Source organism: Ovis aries, chromosome 9, assembly GCF_016772045.2.
Source record: "Ovis aries strain OAR_USU_Benz2616 breed Rambouillet chromosome 9, ARS-UI_Ramb_v3.0, whole genome shotgun sequence".
Lineage (NCBI taxonomy): Eukaryota > Metazoa > Chordata > Mammalia > Artiodactyla > Bovidae > Ovis > Ovis aries.
In genome coordinates, this window is record NC_056062.1 from 20,341,829 (window position 1) to 20,365,138 (window position 23,310).

At 52.9% G+C, this 23,310-nt stretch overlaps 1 protein-coding gene across 2 annotated transcripts in view; it reads left to right on the forward strand.

Annotated features, from left to right (window-relative positions):
* ZFAT (zinc finger and AT-hook domain containing) overlaps positions 1-10,693 on the forward strand; it is a 156,584-nt gene extending 145,891 nt beyond the window's left edge. For both annotated transcript variants that reach the window (XM_027972875.3, XM_042254054.2), the window contains one exon: positions 9,211-10,693. In XM_027972875.3, the coding sequence (XP_027828676.2) occupies positions 9,211-9,450 (240 nt within the window). In that variant the 3' untranslated portion in view covers positions 9,451-10,693. The remainder of the gene's footprint in view (positions 1-9,210) is intronic.
* Positions 10,694-23,310: the final 12,617 nt, after the last annotated feature.

Below are 23,310 nucleotides of genomic sequence, written 5' to 3' on the forward strand. Positions count from 1 at the left end.
GACTGGCTGCACCTGACCCTGTATCGTTCCCTCAATAGTATGTGGCCTGGGGCAAAGCCCTTCTCCTCTCGGAAATTCTGTTGTTTCATCTGTAAAGTGGGAAAATAATAGAACCTACCCTGTGGGGCTGATGTTCGGGTTATGCATAATTATGCAAATGAAGCAGCTGGCGGGTGCCTGGCTCTGGTTGAGTCTAATCTTAGCTCCTGTCACAGGAGTGACAGAGCTCCTCAACTCCAGTCTGAGCGCCTAGAAGTCAGCCATAACTGTTTTTGCATCTGGAAGCTTCTGTGAAGCAGGCAGTTTCCGATGCAGCCGTCCAGGCCCCGTGCTCAGCAGTACAAGTCCCAGCATGGATGAAATGCCTCCTGCTATGTAGGAGAGTCTGTTACCTGGTCCCGGTAGATGGTTGCATCATGTTCATGGCTGGAGACAATGTGACCCCGTCTGTCCCACATGCTGTGGTTGTGACATTCGGGGTCACCCCCCTGGAGAGTGGAGAAGGGAATGGCAACCCACTCCAGTATTCTTGCCTGGAGAATCCCATGGATAGAGGAGCCTGGCAGGCTGCAGTCCATGGGGTCGCAAAGAGTAAGACACAGTTGAGCGGCGAACACTCACATATCCCTGGAGAAGGCCCTGAAGGAGGCTGATATGGAAAAGCTGGTGCCAAGCAGCATCATGGGACCTCCTGCCCAAAGTAGCAGGGAGTTGGGTGGGGGGCTCTGAGCCAGAAGGGACGCAGGGCAGGAGAGACCCCAGGTGGGCGATCTCCCTGCTCAGAGAGAGAAGTACGGGAAGGAAAGGAGTTGTGGCTGGACGAGCAGGAGGCGGTGTCCACGTGGGGTTCCTACCCAGGGCCTGGGGCTGCTCATGTCTGCGCACGTGGTGGGCACCAACCGCGGAGTTGCACTGGCCTCACAGTCCCTGACTCTGTTCTTAGACCTACTTTGTTCCCAACGAACCTATCTGTGTGAGTTTGAAGAGTGATTGAAGTGGTTTATGTTTTGTTATGATTAACATTCCTTAAACAGGATACTCTGACAAATCTAGACATCATATTAGACCAGCAGAGGCATCACTTGCTGGCAGAGATTCACCTAGTCAAAGCTATGGTTTTTTCAGAAGTCATGTACGGCTATGAGAGTTGGACCATAAAGAAGGCCAAGTGCCAAACAGTTGATGGCTTTCTAATTGTGGTACTAGAGGAGACATTTGAGAGTCCCTTGGATTGCAAGATGAAATCAGTTAATCCTAAAGGAAATCAACCCTTCATATTTATTGGAAGGACTGATGCTGAAGCTGAAGCTCCAATACTTTGGCCACCTGATGCCAGGAGCCAACTTACTGGAAAACACCCTGATGCTGGGAAAGATTGAAGACAGGAGGAGAAGGGGGCGACAGAGGATGAGATGGTTGGATGGCATCACCCATACAATGGACATGAGTTTGAGCAAACTCCGGGAGATAGCGAAGGACAGGGAAACCTGGTGTGCTGTAGTCCGTGGTGTCTCAGAGTCGGACATGACTTAGTGACTGAACAACAAGCAGAACTCGGATGTGCTCCGTGGCTGGGAGTTTAGTCTGTCTCCCTTGGGCAGGGGTGGCGGCTCTGAAGGTTCTGGGGGAAACAGGGTGTGCCCTGCCAGCTGCATGTCCTTGTCCCCAGGGTCTCCTGGAGGCTGCCCATCACCTGTGTAAAAGGACACAGAGAGAAACTTCTAGAGGAAACAGATTGTTGGCTCGCAGGGAGCAGAGTTTCCATTGCTGAGGCGAGAAGCCAGTGCCACCTCGCTGGAGAGGGGCCCTGGGAACGGCAGAGGGAGGAGAGGAGTCCATGGGCCCAGGTCTCCATGGAGCGCCCACCCGTCACGTCCGGGGGCTAGTGAACATCAGGTGGGCAGAGGTCTTTCATCCTGAGCCACATGCAGAGGGAAATGCCCCCCAAATACAGTGGAGGGGGCTTCAGTGAGCACGGTGTCGGGATCCCTGCCTGACCCGAGAGTGGTCCACCTTTGGACGGGCTTCCAGGCAGGGGGAGGCTTCCAGGAGAAGCACATTCCCCACCACCCCCACCCAGAGCTGGGTGCCTGCCAGCGATACGGAGCCCAGGCATGTGTGGCATTGAGTGGAAATTAACATATGTGTGCTGACAGGTCGCCAAAGGGCAGGATCCTGCACAGCAAGCTTGTCTAAATATCAGAAGATACTCAGAGGCGGTCAAAAGCCACCGCCTGCCCCCTCCTTCCCTGTTGCTGGGAAGATGCTCTGTTTGGGTTCCGTTTGAAACATCTCCTGCGGCAAACATTAGGCTCATTCACGTCAGGCCTGTGGGAAGCTCCATGCTGCGTGCCCGTTGTCCAGAGGAGGGTGTGCTAATTAAGACCCGGGGGGCGGGGCATTGGGGGTCCGTCGGGAGGTGGCAGTGGTGGGGACGCTGCCCTGGAGGGGCTGATCTGCCAGCAATCGTGAGCACCTCACGCTGCTTCACTCCCCCTGTGCCAGGCACTGGGTCCCTGCTGTTTCTTAATTCTCGAGTGAGGCCATGCTGCCCTCCCCACTGTACCACTGTCACAGAAGGAATCTGTTTTCCTGAGCCACCTGGTTTCCTGAGATCACACCAATCTGCACTCAGATGTCTGAGAAACACAATGGGTCCTGGCCACACACTCCCTCTTTTTGCTGCCCTGGCCCTTGCCTCTAACCTGGCTGCCTGCCTAGTCTGTCTGGCCAACGTGCAAGCCTTTCCACACTCACCTGAGGTCTCTCTTCCTGTTTCCGGGTAAAGAGACCCGTCCGTTCCCCTCAGGCCAGCCGCCCCCCTCAAGGCCACTCTGTGCGTGGGGCTCCCCAGTGCCCTGGCGCCTCAGCACTGGGGGGCCCAGTGTCGCCAGGTGAACCCCTCAGCGTCTCCCAGAGCAAGGACACGCTAGCGGGGACTGTTTTTATCGGGCTGTCAGTCTTTACAACCCGGACTTTGCACTGTTTATGGGGTGTGTGTTTTCAGAAAAGAAGAGAGTATCTGCTGTCTGCTTGCAGCCAAGAGCAAAATACAGTGGAGAGGAGGGATGATGCCATTGTCTCACGAATGTGTCACAGGCCTCCTCCCTTCCCTGGGGGGATTCGTGCTCTTTTTTAAAAGGCTTTAAATTTTCTTTGATCTCTGGAATGGTTTCTCCCTGTCTGTGAATATCTTTTGCTATCTTTTGATATTTCCACAAATTTCTTGTACATAGTATTCACCTCCTCTTTTTTTTTTTTGGTCCCCTAGATGTGTATATATTTTTAGAGTTGGGAATTCATGATGCTTTTTTATAAACCACATTTGTTTATACCTTTTCTTTCCTCTGTAAATTCAGGATCATATTTACCATTTCCCTTTGGTTCTGATTCAGGCAGCGCCATACCTGACCTAGGGTTGTTACAGTAAACATGCTTGCTTATTAACCTTGGAAAATGGGTCTGCAGTCTCCTGTTGAGAATGCTAGAGGAAGCTCTTGCTTGGCTATAATTTAAGCAGTGAGTGAAACCCTAATTGCTGCAAAAAATAAGGCACCTTCCCTAAAGCTTCAACACACCCAGGGGAACATTTCACCTAAAGGAACTGACCGCAAGGTTCTTTTTCATTATTGTTTTCCGGCTTGTCGTGTTTGGATTTTTGTCTGCAGCCCTCTAATTCTCACTGTATCCTGGAGTCTGAGAATTTCTGCAGTGCAAGGGACCTTAGAGGATGTTTGCATTCTTTCGATTCCTGGAAACCGTCTGGTGTTCGAGACCGGGGTCATCTCCTACAGGAAACCACTGCTGACCGCCACCTGCTCCCCACCCACCCAGCTCCGCCCCACCCTAAGGGTCCAGGAGAAGTGTCCTCTCCAGCCCCTCCACTGAACTGGCGACCTTTTTGTGTCTAGAACGTGAGGGACCCACGGTTCTGTCTACAGCCTCTAGCAGAGTGTCTGACAATTAACTCTCAGCGAGAGCGTTTGAAATACAGAGGGCTGCCTGTATGACAGACGAGAGCCAGACACTTGTCCAATGGCTTATTCAGTAAATGGTTCAGTATTCAGAGGTGTCCAGACGGAGCTCACTGCTCTGTCTGTCTTGCAGAGCAGGTGCTAATGTAACACGTCCCTGTTCCAACCAAGTCCGCACCTTTGCTGCCCTGCAGCCCATTGCAGGCACCCGCCCTTCAGATCTGCTCCTGATTTTAAAGCTTGTTTTCATCCCTTTTCTGGTTTCTCAGTCACCCTGGGCCTGGGTAACCTTTGTCCGCCCACCCACTGGCCACTATCATCAAGCGAAGCTCCGAGGGGCCTGAGTGCACGTGGGGACCCCAGCGAGCAGCATTTTATGCTGCAAGGTCCCTTCAGAACCAGACCTCGTCTTCTTGAGGAAATCAGCCTCTACCTGGTAGATGCATCCGCCTCCTGCAGGGTCCGCTGCATTCACTCTGCACAGTGACTCCCATTCCTGCTGCTGAAGGGACACGTGGCCTTGGGACCTCTTTCATCTTCTCGGGGCGCAGGCTGAAGGGACACGTGGCCATGGGACCTCTTTCATCTTCTCGGGGTGCAGGCTGAAGGGACACGTGGCCTTGGGACCTCTTTCATCTTCTCGGGGCGCAGGCTGAAGGGACACGTGGCCTTGGGACCTCTTTCATCTTCTCGTGGTGCAGGCTGAAGGGACACTTGGCCTTGGGACCTCTTCCCTTGTTGTCTTCTCTTGGGGTGCAGGCCAAGTGCCTGATGGAGTGCTCTTGAGAGGTCAGCTTTTCCACAGCTGTCCAGATGCCCACCCTGTGCCCAGCCCAGCGCTGATGACTGTCCTGCACGTCAGAGGGAGAATGTTTTCTCAGCCAAGACACCTTGTGGCATTTGAAAGAAGCAATTCTGCATGTTCCTTTTTCCTCTCTTAATTTTTGCTTCATTTCCCCCCAATTATTAAAGGACTATGTTATTTGAAAAGAAAAAAATTAGGTAACAGAACAAAGACAAGAAGGGCCCTTGGTTGCAAAGCACATAAACTGACCGTGGAGAATGCAGATCCCCCTCGAATGCAGTCGTGGGGCCAGATGCTGACTGTTCATGAGGCCCTGGCCAGCCCCTTCCTCATGCCAGGCCACATCATAGGTGCTGGAATCAAGTAGCCAAAACACGGCCCAGGTCCCTGCCTTCTCAAAGCTCCTGATGAAGAATAGATAGATGAGCAGGTGACGTGGTCTCCAGGGGCGACAGTGCAGTGAAGGAACAAGGGCAGGAGAGGTGGGGGTGTGTCTGAGGCCACTGCTTCTGCTGGGGGTGGGAGTTGTCTGGGAAGCTCTGTTGGACACGGTAACACTGAGGCAGGAGCTCGAATGACAGAGGGGCTCCAAGCAGGGCAATCACATTTTGGGGAGGGCCCAAGTGGCTGGCGGGGTGCTGGGCGCAGGGTGGTGGCTCCGGGCACACAGGCTCCAGCTGGGCAGGGACACGCATGGGGACACGCAGTATGGCACACAGGGTTGTGTGCTGCCCTCTTTTCATTTATTTGCTCAAAAGCCCTTTTGTCACTTATGGCTGAGTTTGTAGGGCGGGTGCGGGGTGCTAAGCATCTGGGTCTTAGAGACAGAACCCCCTCCATATCTTTGGGAGGCAGGGCAGAGGTGTGGACTGGGGCACAGGCTAACCCCATTCATTTCCCAGATGCCCCTTAGCTGCTGTATCTCTGTGGAGAGGGTGGGGTCTTGGCGGAAAACTCCAGGAGAGAAGAGCCCTGCGGAGCCCTGTGCTCTGTTTGTAATCTGCTGTAGACAGCGCTAGTGGTAAAGACCCCGCCTGCCAGTGCAGGAGACATAAGAGACCCTGGTTCAATCCCTGGGTCAGGAAGACCCACTGGAGGAGGGCATGGCAAGCCACTCCAGTATTCTTGCCTGGAGAATCCCATGGACAGAACAGCCTGGTGGGCTACAGTCCATAGGGTTGCAAAGAGTCGGACACAGCGGAAGCGGCTTAGCATACACACGCACAGGGAAGAAAACTAGATTCTGGAACAATCAAGGTGGGCAGAGCTGCAGAACTCAGAGCCTGATTTAGTGAATAATCTGCACAGTCCTGTGGGTTAAGGTTTTCCATTAAGCTCTCTGTGCTGCTGATAATTTAGCTGGAAGATGTGTTAGATACAGCACTTGGGGAAAATGGAGCACCCATCTCGGGGGATAATGACACCGTGAAGGCAGATTATTTCTACCGTGGAGAACAATTGTAAGTCTGTGCTAATAGATTAAACTGCTAGAGCGATCGTTCTGAACCAAGAAAATGGTCGAGAGTTATACAGTCAGCCCTAAACTGATTAGGACGAGTAGAGAGTCATAATTTAACCCTACTGATCTATGACGCATCATTTCTTCAGTCGCTGCCACACAGCACCAGCCAGGGAAGGTCCCCGGACTTGAGGTCACCTGGATTAACATCCAGATCTGAGCTACCTTCCAGCCCACTGACCTTAGATGAGTCACTGGGCACTAGAGGTTTCCCTGAGATGCCCAGGCCACAAGACGCCGTGTGCAAGTGATGGGCCTGGGGTGAGGAGAGGGTCCACTGGGTGCCGCGGGGGCAGAGAAGGAAGTTTATGGTTTGCAAAAACATAGAACATAGAAGCAGAGTGTGAGTCCTGTCAGGGGTGGCGTGCCTGAGGGTGGGGGAGGAGCCAGCACCCCCTCTGTAATGTAGCCCTCCACGCCCCCCAGGTCCCGTTTTCACGGCCTCACAAGAAGCTGGGCATTTGCACACGCAAGCTCATGAGAACGTGAACTTGGGCCAGTACCAGGCGGCGACCGAACCCTGGGCATCATAGTTACGCTTTGAACGCCCCTCCCGTGACACTTGTGCCGGCCAAGAGGGTCACCCTTCACAGGATTTCTGCGGCTGCACGTTCACCTTTGTCTCCATCACTCTTCCTGGTGAAGTAAGCCCAGAGGATCACATTTGGAAAGTTCATTTTGCTCTCAGAATTGGCAGTGCGGGAACTGAACTGGTGATCCTATCTGGAAGTTGGGGACCTGCCCAGTGAGTTTGGTGACTGGCAGGGCTGTGAGCACACGCCTTGCTCTTTGCTGCCTCCCCTCTGCCCGCCGTGCCTTCTCCTACCGTCTGCAGACACCACTGCCTTCCACGAAGTGGCAGCCCTCATGGGACAGAGCTATTTTCCCTTGTTTCGAGCCCGGAGGCCTCATCTGGGTCTCTGCCCTTCTTCCTGCACCTGGGTCATCCTGGGCTGGCTCCTGGGACCCCGCCCTGCCACCGGCGCTGCAGGCTCTGCTCATCTGAGGCTGGGCCCGGAGGGACCTCCTTGTCTGGGCGGCGGGGTCAGCCCTGATCAGCACTCAGGTGTTAGAGCTGTTCAGGACAGTGAAGTCCGCTGTTGGTGACTTCGTCCTTGTTCCGGGCTTCACCTCCGATGGCAGTCGCTGTATATGAATCGTGCTGTCATGCCAGGAGTGCGTCTCAAAGCTCATGTATTGGTGGATCTCGCCTGTTTTATCACCATTGTTGGCATCTGTTTACCTGAAGTCGATGGGCTTGATTTGCCTGCGTGAGGTCCTGGGACCTCAGCGTAAATCCCGCGTGCCCCCCGACTCCTTAATTTCATGTGGGATTGACCGACAGTTCAGAGAAAAGCATTTGTCCAGTATTCCCTCCTCCCTTTCCCACCCTTCTGTCAGGTTCCCTCTTTCAAAGTGAAGTAAATCCATATTTACTTCTAAAGTCTTGATTCACAGTACATTTTCCCATTTCATGAAACTGAAACAAACAGTGAAAGAAGGAGGGATGAAAGGTCTCCATCTACTCTAGAAAGACAGCTCAGGCTAAATGTGCTAATACTTCCCACTCAGGACATCTCTCTAGCTTATGGAAAGTTCTATGCAAGGTGGAGGTTCCTTCCAGTCAGTAGCTGTGTGATGCCCACCCCAGATGGGCCTCCTCCTGAATTAAACCTGAATTAAACCTGACCACACTCCCGCCAACACAGCCCTACCTGCCAGCAGGGAATGGCTCAGGCCCAGGGCTGAGGGAGGCCCCTGGAAGCCCGAACGTGGCTCCCAGAGATGGTGTGGGTCGTTTTTACAGAGGGCTGGACAGGGAGGAAAGCGTAACCCAGGCTTCAGCCAGCGGGGAGTCGGAAAGTATTTCATGAGTGGGAGTTTACAGAGGCCACCTGAGCAAGCCCGCTGCTCCTGGTCTCTCCAGGGGGTCCTGGGAGTCCTTGCTCCTTCTGTCCCCACTCTGCCTGGAGCCCACCCCCATGCCTCCCCTGGAGGCTGCCCTGGCGCTCTGTCAGAGCACCGCCCTGTCCTGTGTCTGCCCCCCTAGACTGGTTCTCCCCCGTGTGCTCCCTGAGCATCCATCATTCACCTGCACCCAGCGGAGCACCCTTCCACAGATACTGGGTGCTTGCTCCGGGCTCACACCTGCCCCGCCCGCCTGTATCTGGGGAGAGCTGTGCCATGGCGGTGACAGCCTGGCCCTCAGGGAGCGCAGTCCACTGGGGCCCTGATGAAACCAGGACGGTCCTGCTGAATGAATGGGTGAATGAGTAACTGAGATGCCGCAGTACCGTAGGGAAACACTGTTAGTACTTGAGTGAGGGCCTGGAAGGCGTGGTGATGTTATTAAGCACCCACTCTGCTTACAAAAGCTTCTTCAGTTCTCCGAGCCATTCTCTGAAGTGGGCATTCGCATCTCTGTTTCACAGATGAGACATCCGAGGGTCATGGGGGAAAGTGGCCTTTCCAGGCTCACAGCCCGCAGCGAGGGAGGTGCTATTTGCGCCCCACCAAATGCAGGACAGAGAGGTTCTTCCTGCCTTGCCTTCACACCCCACTGGGCAAGGCCAGTCTCCCTGACATCTGTTCTGTGTCCAGTGCAGTCATTCCCCAGCTCAGCAAGTCCGGGCCCTTCACTTTCCTCCTCGGCTGGTTTTCTATCAGTCATTTTTACACCTCTTAGGGTCTCAACACTTTCTAATTCTTGCCTATGTTATCTGTATTATTTCTCTTCTCAAGATCAAAAGCAGTTGTAAAACAAACCAGAACAGAGTCAGGGCATTAGCACCAGCTGGAGTTTGGCCTTATCTGGAATCGGCCTGCTCCATAGCCAGTCGCTGGGATTCCTCTGGTCCCAGCTGGACTGGAAGCGGGGCCCGCCTTGTGACCTCTCTCTCACCCTCCTGCAGGTCACGGACGAGGAGCCCAGCTCCAACCACACGGTCATGATCCAGGAGACCCTCCAGCAGGCCTCTGTCGAGCTGGCCGAGCAGCATCACCTGGTGGTGTCGTCTGACGACGTGGAGGGCATCGAGACGGTCACCGTCTACACTCAGGGTGGGGAGACCTCGGAGTTCATCGTCTACGTGCAGGAGGCCGTGCAGCCCGTGGAGGAGCAGGCCTCAGGGCCACCAGCCCCTGAACTCTAGAGGACCCGGGGCGTGCCACAGAGCCATGAGGCGGGGCTGCATGCCCTGCCGGGCGCCCGGGGAGGCCCCAGCCCGGTGCTCCGTGTGCGCTTGTGTCTGCCCTCCCAGCTCCAGTGGCCATGTGGGGCCCTCCTGGCCCTCCTCTGGGTGGGTAAGGCCATCGGTTGGCATCACCAGCAATACGGGAGCCCCCCCTCCCCTCTCCGCAGCACAGACACACACACACCCTCCCCCACTTAATCCGCTTCCGGGAGGACTTTCGCATCAACTCCCCCAAACAGGGCCCTCCCTGGGCAGCCCCTTTGCATCAAGATTCAAACAGAGACCACCCCTCCCCACCCCAGTCCTCATCAGCACCTTCTCTGAATCATGGCCCCAACCCCTGGCCCCCTGACCCCATGTAGGTGCCCTGTCTTTATCTGGGACTGCCCTGCAGCCCGGTGACCGAGAGACAGCCGCCAGAGGAGGTGACCTTAGAGTTTCTGAATCACTTAGCAGAGAAAAGAGGGGAGGGATGGGCCTGCAGAGTCCCGCCCTCCTGGAGCCTCCGAGGTGCTTACTATCATGTGACGTGAGCGTGATTTGTTGACCCTCCCAGTCCCATCCCAGGTGGAGGGGTCTCAGCTTCCTCTCTTAGAATTCTTTTGCTTTTCCAATAAATGCACTTTTTCCTATTTGCCTCCTGCTCTAAGGAGGTGGGATGGATAGAATCAAAGCATTTCTCTACCTGAGTCCTTCTCCTCCTTTAGGTTGGCGGGTTTATGTGCCCCCCACCCCCGCCACGTCCCACCCCCTCTGAGACCCTGGGCCCCAGAACTTGACGGTGACTGTCGTTCTCCCTCTAAAGCATGAGCCTTGTTTCGGGGTCACTATGAGAGGCCAGTGGTCTTCCCTTCCACTTCCTGGCACTTCACTTTGGTTTGCTGCAGCTTAGAGGAGGCAGCGGCCACTCCCCGCTTCAGGAGGGGTGGCCTTCCCAACGCTCCTAAGTACTGACCTTTTCGTCCAGGGGCTCTTGGTAAACCCCACACTTTTTGCGCCTCTGCTGTGTGACAGCTTTGTGGGGGTGTCAAGGCAAGTACCGCCACCCCCAGTCTAGCCCTGGGGTCTCCTGATGGTGTCACTCACTGTCCAGCTCACTGAGGTCAAGATTTTTTTTTTATCAAATGAAGTTTTATTTAATTTATAGTGATTCTAACCAATTATTTGAATAAACCATCCTTTTGAGGTGTAAAATGCCAAACTGTTGCTTCATGGTTTTAGACTTTCACATTTCTAGACTGAACAATGAAATAATGAAAATACATGACATAGGATGACTCAACTGTTCATATGAAACAAAGTCCTTGATGCTATTTGGGTACTAAAAACAGCCAAAAGTTTTGGTTCAGTAACAAAGAAAAAAGCTTGAGAGTCGTCTTTAATCTACAATGGCTGGTTCTCTTTTGTGGCCAAGGAAGACATTATTGACCCATTTTCCGTGAAGCATGGGGCCTCCCTGGGGGATCAGTGGTAAAGAATCCACCTACAAATGCAGGATATGAAGGTTTGATCCCTGGATCGGGAAGATCCCCTGAAGAAAGAAATGGCAACCCACTCCAGTATTCTTGCCCGGAAAATCCCACAGTCCGTGGGATCTAGAGTTGGACAGGACTTACCGAATAAACAACACTACAGAATGAACTTTGAGTTATTCTCTAGTAAGGATGATGAGTTTTTTACCAATCTTGGTAAAAGTGAATGGTACAACCAAATGATGGATTTTTTTCCCTCAATATTTAGAAGCCTGTGTTTTTGTTTGTTTCTTGCTGTACGATTGACCTGCAACACCGTGTTAGTTCTAGGTACATGGCATAGTCATTGGATATTTCTATGCATTACAGAATGATCACCACAGTTAGTCTAGTATGCTAGATGCATCATACAGGTGACGGTAAGACTCAGAGGTAGTGAGATTCACCCAGAGAATGTACATGAGGTGCTTGGCACAGTGTCGGGCAGAGAGGGACAGCTCTGCCCCCTCGAGAAATGCCCAGTAAGGAGGCTGTCACCTCCCAGTGCGGCCGTGGACGAGCAGCAGCATTAGTTGCTCTGTGTTTTTTGTTTTTTTTTAAATTATTTTATCTGGAGATTTCCTGTTATCTTAGATTGTTGACCCCATGGACGATACAGTCCAAGGAATTCTCCAAGCCAGAATACCCAAGTGGGTCGCCTTTCCCGTCTCCAGGGGATTTTCCCAACCCAGGGATCGAACCCAGGTCTCTCGCATTGCAGGCGGATTCTTTACCAGCTGAGCCCCCAGGGAAGCCCGAGTTTTGAGTTGTCTGAGGAGATGGTGACTTATTTTATAACTGTATCTACAGGGCCAATTTAGCAAATTAATTTTTCTTGTAGTAAGTATTTAAAATACATTGTCTGTTGTCACTGATGATGTTTCCTGTATCCTTTGGTTCCATCTTTCAAGGCTGAAAAGACTTTGATTCCAACTCCGTCACCCCACCTCACCCCTTTTAAAATTTCAAAATGAACTGTCCATCTCACCCACAGATGAAGTCCAGATCCACGTCCATCTTCCCCCAGTGGTAACAGTTTTAGGTTGTAGCAGGTCTTTGGGAATCAATTAAGTAGACTATTAATTTGGAAGAGGAAAAAACAAAAAACAAAAGCAGAAATGTGTTCTGGAGGGAGGACTTAATTTACCGTGCATCACAAAATTTTCTAAGTAAATTATTTTCCAGTCAAGTTGGCCCTTTTTTTAGCCGTGACGGGGACACGTTTGGGTTTGATTTTAAAAATTCTAGTTTATCACTACTGTCACTATTAATGCTGTAATTTAAGGCTTCAGTGGTTTGTGGTGGATAACAGTTGTTACACTTCCTACAGGCTAAGAAGGCAGTGACAGCTTGGTGTACTAAATAAACTATCACGAAGCAGACAAAGGAAGGCAGGTCGGTGTCGACAGAAAGCAGGTCAGGTCAGAGTCGTCTGCGGAGTTTTCACACCTCTCCCCTCCTTGGTCCTTCCACGTTGCACCTCTTTTAGGGCCACGCACCCCAGAACCAGACCAGCGGGTGATGGGGAGCAGCCCCGCCCTCGGGGGGCACCCCTCCGGTGATGGTCCAGGAGAAAGTGATGAGGGAACCACCAGCGGCAGAACTACGTGTGGTGAGTCCTTAGGTCACACACATCCCTCCCAGGTACCTTGAAGGAAATGAGCCTTGAAAGAGGCTTCTGCCGGGCCTGGAGGGCGGGATGCTCCCCGTGCCTCCTTGGCCACAACAGATTGACTGTAATCATCAGTAGACTCGGCCCAGGACGGGGAGTCTCTGCAAACCTATCACCTGGCACCCTGTGAAGTGTGCATACACCTTTAAACCTTGGCTATGTCTGAGGTCAGACTCCTGGGTTGAAGCTGGGGTTCACCACTTACAAGCTGGTCCATCACAGGTTCTCTCTGAGCCTCAGTTTTTCCATCTCTAAAATGGAGATCACAAGAGCACCTTCCTCACTGAGTCGTTGTGAGGCTTAGAAAAGGTGATGCCTGTTCATCTCCTAATGCAGCACAGGCTTCCGAGCTGGGTTAATTATTACCATCCCCACAATTATTGGAACTTCCCTTGTGGCTCAGCTGGTAAAGAACCTGCCTACAATGTGGCAGACCTGGGTTTGATCCCTGGGTTGGCAAGATCCTCCGGAGAAGAGAAAGGCTACGCACTCCAGCATTCTGGCCTCGAGAATACCATGGACCATACAGTCCATGGGGTCACCAAGAGTTGGACACGACTGAACAACTTTCACTTTCCGCAATTATTGTCATCGTCTTCTCTCATAACCGCGTTGAATGTGTGAATGAATGATAGAGTGGCTGGAGGGTGGTTACCACCGGAGGAGCCCCAGAGCCTGCCTGGGGGAGGCTCCAGCTAACTCCCTGGTTTGTGATAATCAGAAAGGGCAGAGCAGGGCTTCCCTGGTGGCTCAGTGCTAAAAGAATCAGCCTGCCAATGCAGGATATACAGGCTTGATTCCTGGGTCGGAAAAATCCCTGGAGAAGGAAATGGCAATCCATTCCAGTACTCTTGCCTGGAAAACCCCATGGGCAAAGGAGCCTGGTGGGCTACAGTCCATGGGGTCATAAAGAGACATGACTGAGCACACACACACACAGGAGCTTCATGGGTACTAAGCAAAGAGCCTTGATCCAGTTTAGCCTCCTTGATTTTCAGAATAAAACACACAAGACACTAAAGTCAGGTCTGGCCAGCGTCACACAGTCAGGCATGTGCATACCCAAAGTTTGGTGGGGCAGGAGGTCAGTAGATGCTCAACAAATACTTCTTGACTGTTACTTTTCTCCCCAGTAATTGTATGAGGGGAAAGAGGCCAGGAGGACATTGCCCTGACTGCTGGTGGCCCGTGGAGATTTGAACATAGGCATGCCCAGCTCCAAAGCCCTTTGTCTCCAGCCCTACTCCACCCTCGTATAGTCTGTGTGCGTGTCACTTGGGCCAAAGCCTGTGGAATCTCTTTGTAACCTGCAAGCTCTGGGCAGGGGGGAGTGAAAACTGAGCCAGAGCAGGTTTTTTAACTCAGAGAGGTGGGGCTGTGGGATCAACACCAGCAGGGGGAGCCAGGAGCTTCCTGGATGACCAAGCCCCTGGATGACCCCGTACCCTGGGTACGGTGCCCGGCAGGCACACAGTGGGTTCAGAGAATCAGGACTGCCCCAGAGAGCAGAAGGCGGTCACGACTTTCTCTGCTGCTGTCTCCAGCTCACCAGGAAGCCTGGGGCAGAGGGAAGAAACAGACTTGGGGCTTGTGGGAACCTGTGTCCATGCCTGGGCTCCGCTAGCTGGGTGCCCTGGGACACAGCCCTTTCTGTTTCTGAGCCCCAGGACCTTCATCTGAAAAGCGGGGATGCTGAGCCTGTGTTGGTCACTCTTCTGTGGCTGGATGGGAGGTTTGGTACCTGCTTAGTGGGGCTTCCCAGGTGGCGCTAGTGGTGAAGACCCATCTGCCAATGCAGGAGATGTAAGAACCCCGGCCCGGGTTCAATGCCTGGGTCGGGAAGATCCCCTGGAGGAGGACACAGCAACCCACTCCATTATCCTTGCCTGGAGAGTCCCATGGAAACAGGAGCCTGGAGGGCTACAGTCCATGGGGTCACAAAGAGTCGGACACGACTGAAGCGACTTGGCAAGCACGCCCTCACCTGCTCAGTGCCTCACCCGACTCGGAGCAGGTGCTGCATCATTCTGGCCTCCGCATCACCTCAGCCCAGCCCGACGGGACGGATGGAGCTCTGCGCAGGGACCCAGGAGCCCTGGGCCTTCCTCCATCTCTGAGCGGCCTCGGAGGTCTCTTCCACTGTCTGGGCGTCCATTCCCTACCATCGGTCACAGGGTTGGGTCTGGAGGACCGCTGAGGACATCGCCCCATGCGGAGGAGCTAGTGCCAGGGGGGTGTGGAGTGAGGCTCTGTCCTCGGCTCACAGCTCCATGACCTCTGGGGTCCCTCAGCCCCGCTGAGCTTCTGTGAGCTCCTCTGTGCATGGGGACATTCTCACCCACCCATGGGGTCAGCGAGAGAATTCCCCGTGGCAGCGTTCTAAAAGCCGGCCTCTGGTTTCCTCAGGACGCAGCCTGCATTCCACATACCGTAGCTATTATTACTGATTTCTCAGGGAAGGTATTTTGATTCCTCTAGCCCTTGGAGGCTTCTTGATGAGATCACAGACTCTCACGTGGGGTTTAATATTTTAGGCCTTGTGGGCCACCTAGTCTCTGTGGCAAACTATTCACCTCTGCCCATGTCATCCGAAAGTAGCTGTAGATGGTATGGTAACTGTGTACAAATGTGTGTGTTCCAATAAAACTTTATTGGCAAAAATAGATGGCGGGCCAGATGGGGACCCACAGGCTGTTGTTAACTGACCTCTGTCCTAGGTGCCTGGGTCTGCAAGGCCAGATTCTTAGGAACTGCAAAAGCATTTGTCTCAGTGTTGATTTCCAGCAACCAAACACTTTTGCACTCGAATTTAACTTTGATGGGCACCATGCCTTTTTAAAGAGGAATAAACTGGAGCCACTGGTTGAAGATTCCAGCCCTTCGTGGCGTGGACGGAGGGGAGATGGAGGGGATGGGTTTGTCATGATCCAAGTCTGCCACTCGTTCTTGTGACCCTGAGGATACCCCTCTTCTCCCTGGGCCTCGACTTCCTGCTCTGGTTATCGGGTGGGGGGTGGGGGTGGAATGGGGAGTGACATGGGGGTGGGAGATGCGGTGTGGAGGGGGGTCATCTGAGTCGCTGTGTTGGCTTCTTTCTGTTCTGATAGGGAAGCAACTCTAGAGGCTCCTGATTCTTTTACTACTGCTCCGAGGAAAATGAGACATTCTTGTAAGAGGGAAGATCCTTTAATTAAATTGCTGGGAAATTAGAAGGATTGAGTGATTGAGAAGAGAGGGTGATGCTGAGGTCAAGGTGCTCTCTGCGGATTAATTAAGACGCTGCTCTGCTCCCCGCTGTCCAAGACAGCAGACCCAGCAGGCCGGACCCCGAGGAACACTGAGCAGACCCTTCACTGGGGAAGACCCTTCACTCTTGCTCTGCCCAGAGGCCACTCCCCCTTTGCACCCCCTTCCCTCCTCCCACTCCCTGCTGCCTTCCTGTTACTAACAGGGATGGGCCCAGGGTGAGCCTGTCTTAATTAAGTTGGATGATCTTCCTTGGGCTTCCAAAAGCAATGAATGCTTTCTGCCTCAGCCAGGGTTTTAGGTTCAGTTTGATCTGGCCGTAGCTCCCAGAGAAGCTGGGGAAATGTCCTCCCTAAATACAGGCTCTCTGTTGCTAATCCAAAGCTCCACTGGTCTGACCTGGTCCCCCAACTTCTAACGGATCCACCCCACCCCCAGCCCGTATCAGACAGGGATGTGAATTTTGACCCGGACTTCCCCCGGTGGCTTAGCGGTAAAGAATTCGCCTGCCGGTGCAGGAGACGTGGGTGCAATCCCTGGTCCAGGAAGATCCCCTGGAGGAGAAAATGACAACCCACTCCAGTAGGTTGCCTCTAGAATCCCATAGACAGAGAAGCCTGGGGGGCTACAGTCCATGGAGTTACAGAGTCGGTAATGACTTAGTGACTAAACAACAAGCGTTCTTTGTGGCCCAGCATTGTCCCCACCCTCCGAGGCCTTTCTCACCCTGCTGGCTTTTCCTGCCTCTGGTCTCCTGACCGCACCTGGCCCGTGCCACTGCCAGCGCCCCGTCAGGTCAGCACGGAGCGCCTGCGTGTTTTCCTCCCCTGGACGTGCACTCGGCCTCTGCAGCCAAGACACACCATCAGCTTCCCTGGATGTGGAGGGAAATAGTCGACGTAGTGTTTCCCCATGGGGTCGCACACATGCACTCCAACTTTGTTTTTTTTTTTTTTTTACTTTTGTGCAAGTCCTGGAGACCCACATTTGCACCACCACACCACACACAGAGATATAGACGCACACACACACCACACATATAAACACACCACACCCACCTCATATCACATGCATCGCACAGATATACACACACCACACAGACAACACAGACACACACACACACACACACACACACACACACACACACACACACGACACAGCAAGGGAAGCCATGCTTCTTCCCAGAGGAACGTCTCCTCACATCCGCCGACTTGTTAATTGACTCTGGCCGCAGGCCTGTTTGTCATCTTCCCCTGTGCCTAGGCACCAAATGAAGACAGATTCTAGGAAGCTTTGAAAATGTCTGCGATGCAGAAGCCTCGGATTCACAGGCTTTGAAGATTAGAACGAGCTTTAATTCTCCTGCCCCTACCCTGGCTCTTGAATTATTTAAAAGACATTTCTCTGAAAATGCTCTGCACCCTGTGATTTTAAAGTAGGTCAAGGCCATCATGAGAGCTGTCACTCACTCAGCTTGGGTGCTCACTGGAGAATCACCCACAGTTCCCTGGCCCCACCTCACTGGTCCTGATAACAGCCCTAACACAATGGCTGAGGTGTTCTTATGACCCCATTTTAGAGAACAGAAAGAAGAGGCTGAGAATTGGCCCCAGATCAGAGGAGTCCATGGGGCCAAGGATATGAATCCAGGCCTTCCGGTCCCAGACTCCATGTTCGTAAACCTCGTGCAGTAATGCCTCCTATAAATGGCAGGGAATTTGGAAAAGTACAGAAAAGGACAAAGAAGAAAATACAAATTCTAGAGAATAAAACTTTATCTTTTATGGGTTTATTTTCAATGTATCTATGTAAGCATAAATGTATATTTTGTTTTATAAAAAAGTTTATAGAATCTATATGATTCCCATAAAATTGCTCCTTTTCAAAGACTTAAAACCAAGGGAGGACTTGAGGAAGGAACGGCGGAAGGTGTCTTTGTGAGTCAGTGAAAGAGTTGAGCCAGGAGAGGCTCACAGCCTTGTACGAGGACCAAGTGAGAGGAAACCAGAATTCTCTTAAGGGAGAAGGGAAGTGGCTCAGAGTCATGTGGCCCAGATGTGAGCTGCCTCACTGCCTGCCCTCTCCCGGGGCCGAGACCCTGCAGGGTTAAGCCCACTCATGCTAGTTTGAGATGCCGAGGGACCCCATCTGTGAACTGGGGACTCAGCAGAGGTCAGTCATGAAGAAGGGTCCTCAGGGAAGGGCCTGGCTGAGCCATGCACACAGTAGGCCCCCAGCACGGGAAGGCCCATTTGGTCATCTTGTCCATCTAGCCCTAGGGACGAGCAGAAGCAACAACACCCAGGGCAGAGCTCATCTGGCCTCCGGGGCCTCCCAGGAGTGAGCTGTGGGCAGCAGACAGCACCGCCTCCAGGTGTCGTGGACGGCGTGGGTTCTGCAGGGAGGGGCGTCTATTTGCCCCAATTCCAGCCCAGCGGCCCACCCATCACTCTCCCCTGTAGAAGTGTTACTGAGTCAAGCTCGCTCTAGTTTAGAGAATGAGCTTATGGTTGCAGAGGCGGCAGGAGCAGGGTGTGGGCACTGGATGGGAAGAGGGAAGGGATAGTTAGGGAGTTTGGGATGGACACGTATGAACATGTACCCACTGCTCTATTTGAAATGGATAACCAATAAGAACCTACTGTAGAGCACAAGGAACTCTGCTCAATGTTAGGTGGCTTTCTGGATGGGAGGGAAGTTTAGGGGAGAGTGGATACATGAATATGTATGGCTGAGTCGCTTTGCTATTCACCTGAAATTGTCACAACATTGTTAATCGGCTATATCCCAGTACAAAATACAAAGTAAAAAAAAAAAAAGATCGTTCTGCTCACCAAACAACGACCAGTAAGTTGAGACTCCATGGGGAACACACTAAGTAGACAAATAGAAAGACAAGTGTATGGGGCAAGGAAAGCCAGCAGGTGGTCAAGATGGTAGATTAATGTCTCAGAATAACCATCTTATTGAGGTCTGTATACCAGTTTCTTTTACAGAACACAGAGGGGAGGAAGTAAAGTAAAAAGGCCATTGATCTTGCAAATATCTCCTGAAACAGCCTTGGGGAGGGGATGTGTTAACTTTCAGGTAGAGGGGCAGGGCTCCCCCAGGCAGGCTCTTATGAATAGACAGTTTCCTTTTAGTGAACGAAATCAACAGAACTGGAAGCAAAGGTTAAAGGAACAGGTTTTTCCCTGTAAGAGTAGCGTCCAGAGGCCGTCCCTAGGCACCATTCCCAGCTATCCGCTGAGTCACAGTGCCACCTGGCCTGGTCCTGTTCCCCCCTGGCTCACCTCCCTTCTCCTGCCGTTGCTCTTCATGGTCGTTTTCAGCCCAGCTGCCTGAGGGGCCTGTGAAGACACGATTGGGTGGGTGCACAATTCCTTCTGGTCTACCGCGGCCCCCTCCATCCGTGGGGCTGAGTCCCTGCTCGGGCCATGACCTCCCGGCACCTCCTCCTCCTTCCAGCCTCCCAGCTCCCTGCTGCCCCTCCTGTGACCCCACCAGGCTCGTTTGCCTGACGTTCAATAAACCAAACACAGAGACACCAGGGTCTGCAACAGAGTAAAGGCGTATTCATGAGGCGGCCAAGCCAGGAGATTCAAGAACAAATCTCAAACCCGTTTCCCTGAAGGTGAAGGACTGGGATATTTAGGGATAATGAAGAAGGGTGGTCTGAGGCTTGGGGAGCTCGGGGGAGGGAGACTGGAGGTGAGGAAATGTCTTCATTCTGCACAGGTGCAGCTAAGCTACATACTTCTTGGTGGGATGCGTGTTCAGAAAACGGCAGTGTGAGCATTGCTTTCTTTTAACCATTTTTTGAAAAGTGTGTTGGTTTCGGGAGAACAATTGAAGACTCTTGTATCAGAGATAGCATCCATAAAGGGAGTGAAGGGGTCTTGTGATGCATTTGTTACCCTCCCCCAACTCAGTGCTAACATCTGTACCTGCATCTCTGTCGGCATCCACATCTCTGTGTTGTGATTATTGCCCCTCTCCTCCCCTCACACTAGAACCCAAGCTCCAGGGGCTGCATTTTGCTTTCTGCTTCACCACCCCCCACTCAGTGCCTGGTGCACATTGCCTGGCATATTGTAAGGGTTCCATAGTTACTGAATAAAAACATGAATACCCTCAGGAGGTAAATGGGGAAAGAAAAGCAGCGCCAAGAAATGATGGTGTGAAGCATGGGGTCTGGTGAGTGGTGCTTGCCGTCTCTGGGTCTCCAGATTCCCGGGGCGTCTGCAGTGACCCTGCTTTGTGGTCTTGGTTTGATTTACTGTGGGCTGCATTGACCTGTAAGCCCCCCGACATGGGGTGAGATGAGAGGGGCTGCGGCTGCACCAGCTGGGGGCGGGGGGCTGAGTCACAGCTGCCCTCCCTACCACGGGGACTGTGTGGTTACCACCATGAGAATGTGTGGGGCCACTTTGAGGAGTGGAGTGGAGAAGGGATGGGAGGCATCCTGAAGCTCTTCTCAGGCAAGAATGGGAACGGCTGTCTGGGGATCTGCCGGGACAAACTGTACCAAAAATTAGGGTTGGGGGGACAGGAGGAGGGAAATAACACAGCCTTCAACACCCCCTTTGGAACCTGCCCAGTGGCCTGAAGACATCGTAAAAGCTGGTCCCAGGGCCGGAAGTCCAGGCCCACATGGGGTTGTCTGCTGCTGCGGGGCAGAGGCCAGTGGGAGTTAAGCTGCGACCCGGGGACCTATCCAGCTGGCCTGCATCCTCCGAGGGGCAGGGGTGAGGCTGAGGACAACGGAAAGAGGATAAATCGCCACATTGTAGCCCGTCTGATTTGGGGTGGTTGGAAGGAAATGCTTGACGCAGGATGTCAGCATTTGTCACGGGCGTGTCAGGCACAGCATGATACAGCAGGCTGGCGCTTCTGGTCCCAGGCAGAGAGAGGGACGGCGGTCCCCCAAAGGGGTCGGTGGCAGGGAGCAGGTGCTGGCGGCTGGGGGACGGCGCTGATGACAGCGCTGACTCTCTCGTCATCTCGCTGCGGCATGAATTATTAATGGTCGGCTATAACACGCACACAGAGCTGAGAATCAATTTACCACCATTCAGCTCCTGGACTGTTCTGTGCTGTGATGATGAAAGTGCCTTTTGATCAGGAGACAGGAGTGGCCCGAGATGCCTGCCCCTGAACCTTGACATTTGCCAAAGACGACCTGAGCCCAGCCTGGGTAGGCTCTTCTTCCTTGGTGCTCTCCTGTCAGTAGTTGGCCCTCTCCCCACCTTCTTTGATTTTTTTTTTTTCCAGCCGTTCTCTCTGCCTGATGGAAGGGCTTTGCCCCCTCCCCATGTGACCTTGGCTGCCTTGGGGCTGACTCCTTCCAAAGCCTGAGTCCCAGCACGTGTACCACTGTTTTAGTACCAGGAACTGGATTTCCAACTTTAGACTTTCTTGATGCATCATCAGGGAGTGAGAAAAAAGAAAAAGAGTGTCTCTTCCAGCACAGGCTTCAAGACGTGTAGGGAGCTGCAGACTGTTTGGAGGTAGGGGTCCTCCGTGGGTAAAGGGAGTGCAGGTACCCTCGATGGTCTGTTTCCAGCCCACCCTCATCTCTGAAAAACAGCTGTCCTATGGAGGGTGCTGGCATAGGGGCGGTTCACCCCAAACCAATTCATTTGGGACCAATCAGTGGAAAGCCATTTTGCCAAATAAGCAGTTAGCCTGATAACAAACTCCTGAGGATACAAACCAAAATACCACTTTTTAAATAAAGATTGATTATAGGAAAACTGAAGAGAAAGATCCTCTTCAGAAATTATAAAAGGGGGATAAAAAATAATAGGACATCTAAATAGAAGGAAAAAGACCCTACGGGGGGACGGATTTTAGGTGAAATGATCATTTGGTAGGGGAACAGCGTGTGCTTTCCCCAGGAGCTTTCCCTGGGTAGAACATAAACCTGACCCACCAAGCAGAGTGTGTCTCGATGCTTGTTGCCTCTCAGGCTTCAGAGGACTCAGCCCAGAGGCAGCCCGGACGTGGGAATCCGAGAAAGCTTCGCGGGCTGTGAGGCTGGGCTGCTTGGCCGTCACACGGGTGGCCTGGGCGGTGTTTGCTGTAGCCCAGGAAGCCTGGAAGCCTGGGTCTCTCTCCTGGAGTAGGAAGGGACCTCGCTCTTCAATGCAGCTGGTGTCCGTCCCCTCCCCCACCTCTGAGCGGCCTCCTGCCCTCTCAGCTCTTGCCTGGGTGCCCACCCAGCCCTAACCTCCTTCCTCCAGGCCCGACCCCTCCCATCCGGTCTCCAGTGTTGCCCCAGAGCAGCCTGCACACAGAGTCATCTCACCTCCCTGCTTAAGGCCATTCCCTGGCTTTCCAGGAGGCTTTCAGTCAAATGTGAACTTCATCCAGTGGCCTGCGGCGTCCTCGCTTACCTCTTTCCCACTTGCTCACCAGCCTCCAGCCACTTTATTTATTTTTTTTTAAATTTTTATTGGAGTGTAGCTGCCTTACAATGTCGTGTCAGTTTCTGCTGTACGGCAAAGTGGATCAGCTATGTGTCTCCATATACCCCCTATTTTGTGGATTTCCTCCGCATTGAGATCACCACAGAGCAAGGAGCAGAGCTCCCTGTGCATATAGTCGGTTCTCACTCGTTATGTGTTTTGTACACAGCGGTGCATGTATGTCTGTCCCAGTCTCCCAGTTCATCCCTGTTATGCTCCAAGCCCGTATCTCCGAACCGACCGAGAGGGCAAGTCCACCACAGTAATGCAAAAACAAGAAGGGAGTTTATCTCTAGCGCGCTAGGGCCCAAGTCTCATCCCACACAAGGGAATCCGACAAGAGCCCCGAACAAAGGAGTATGGCGGCTTATATACAGGCAGTTCTTTGTCTCAGTTACAGGAGTAGCTGGCGTTACATGATTGGCCAGGCAGGATGAGCGCATGTCCTGTCTCTTTCTGGTGAACATGACTCAGGTCCTAGAGACCGTCGTTTGGTCCCTAACATTCCCACCCCCATCTCCCTTCCCTGCTTAGTGTCCACTTTGGCCTCCTTTCTGTTTCTGGAACATTCCAAGCTTTCCCATGCCTCTGTAATTCTGTTTGCCCGAAACAACCCTCCTCCTCTTCCTCTTTGCAAGACTACCTCATTCCCATCCTTTGGGGCTCAGCTCAGGTGCCCTCCTCAGAGAGGTCTGCCCTGCCCATCCCATCTGAATAGCCTCTACCCTCAGCCCAGGTCATACCATTCACATCAATCGGTCCCCTTTCCTCACAGCATGGATCGCACACGATGTCATCTCAGTCATTGACCACCTGTGCCCCCCACTGGCAGGTGAGCTCCAGAGAGCAGGGACTAGGTCTGGTCCACCTCTGTCCATCCACAGCCCCTGGCCCCCAGAGCTGCACAGCAAACCTTCAG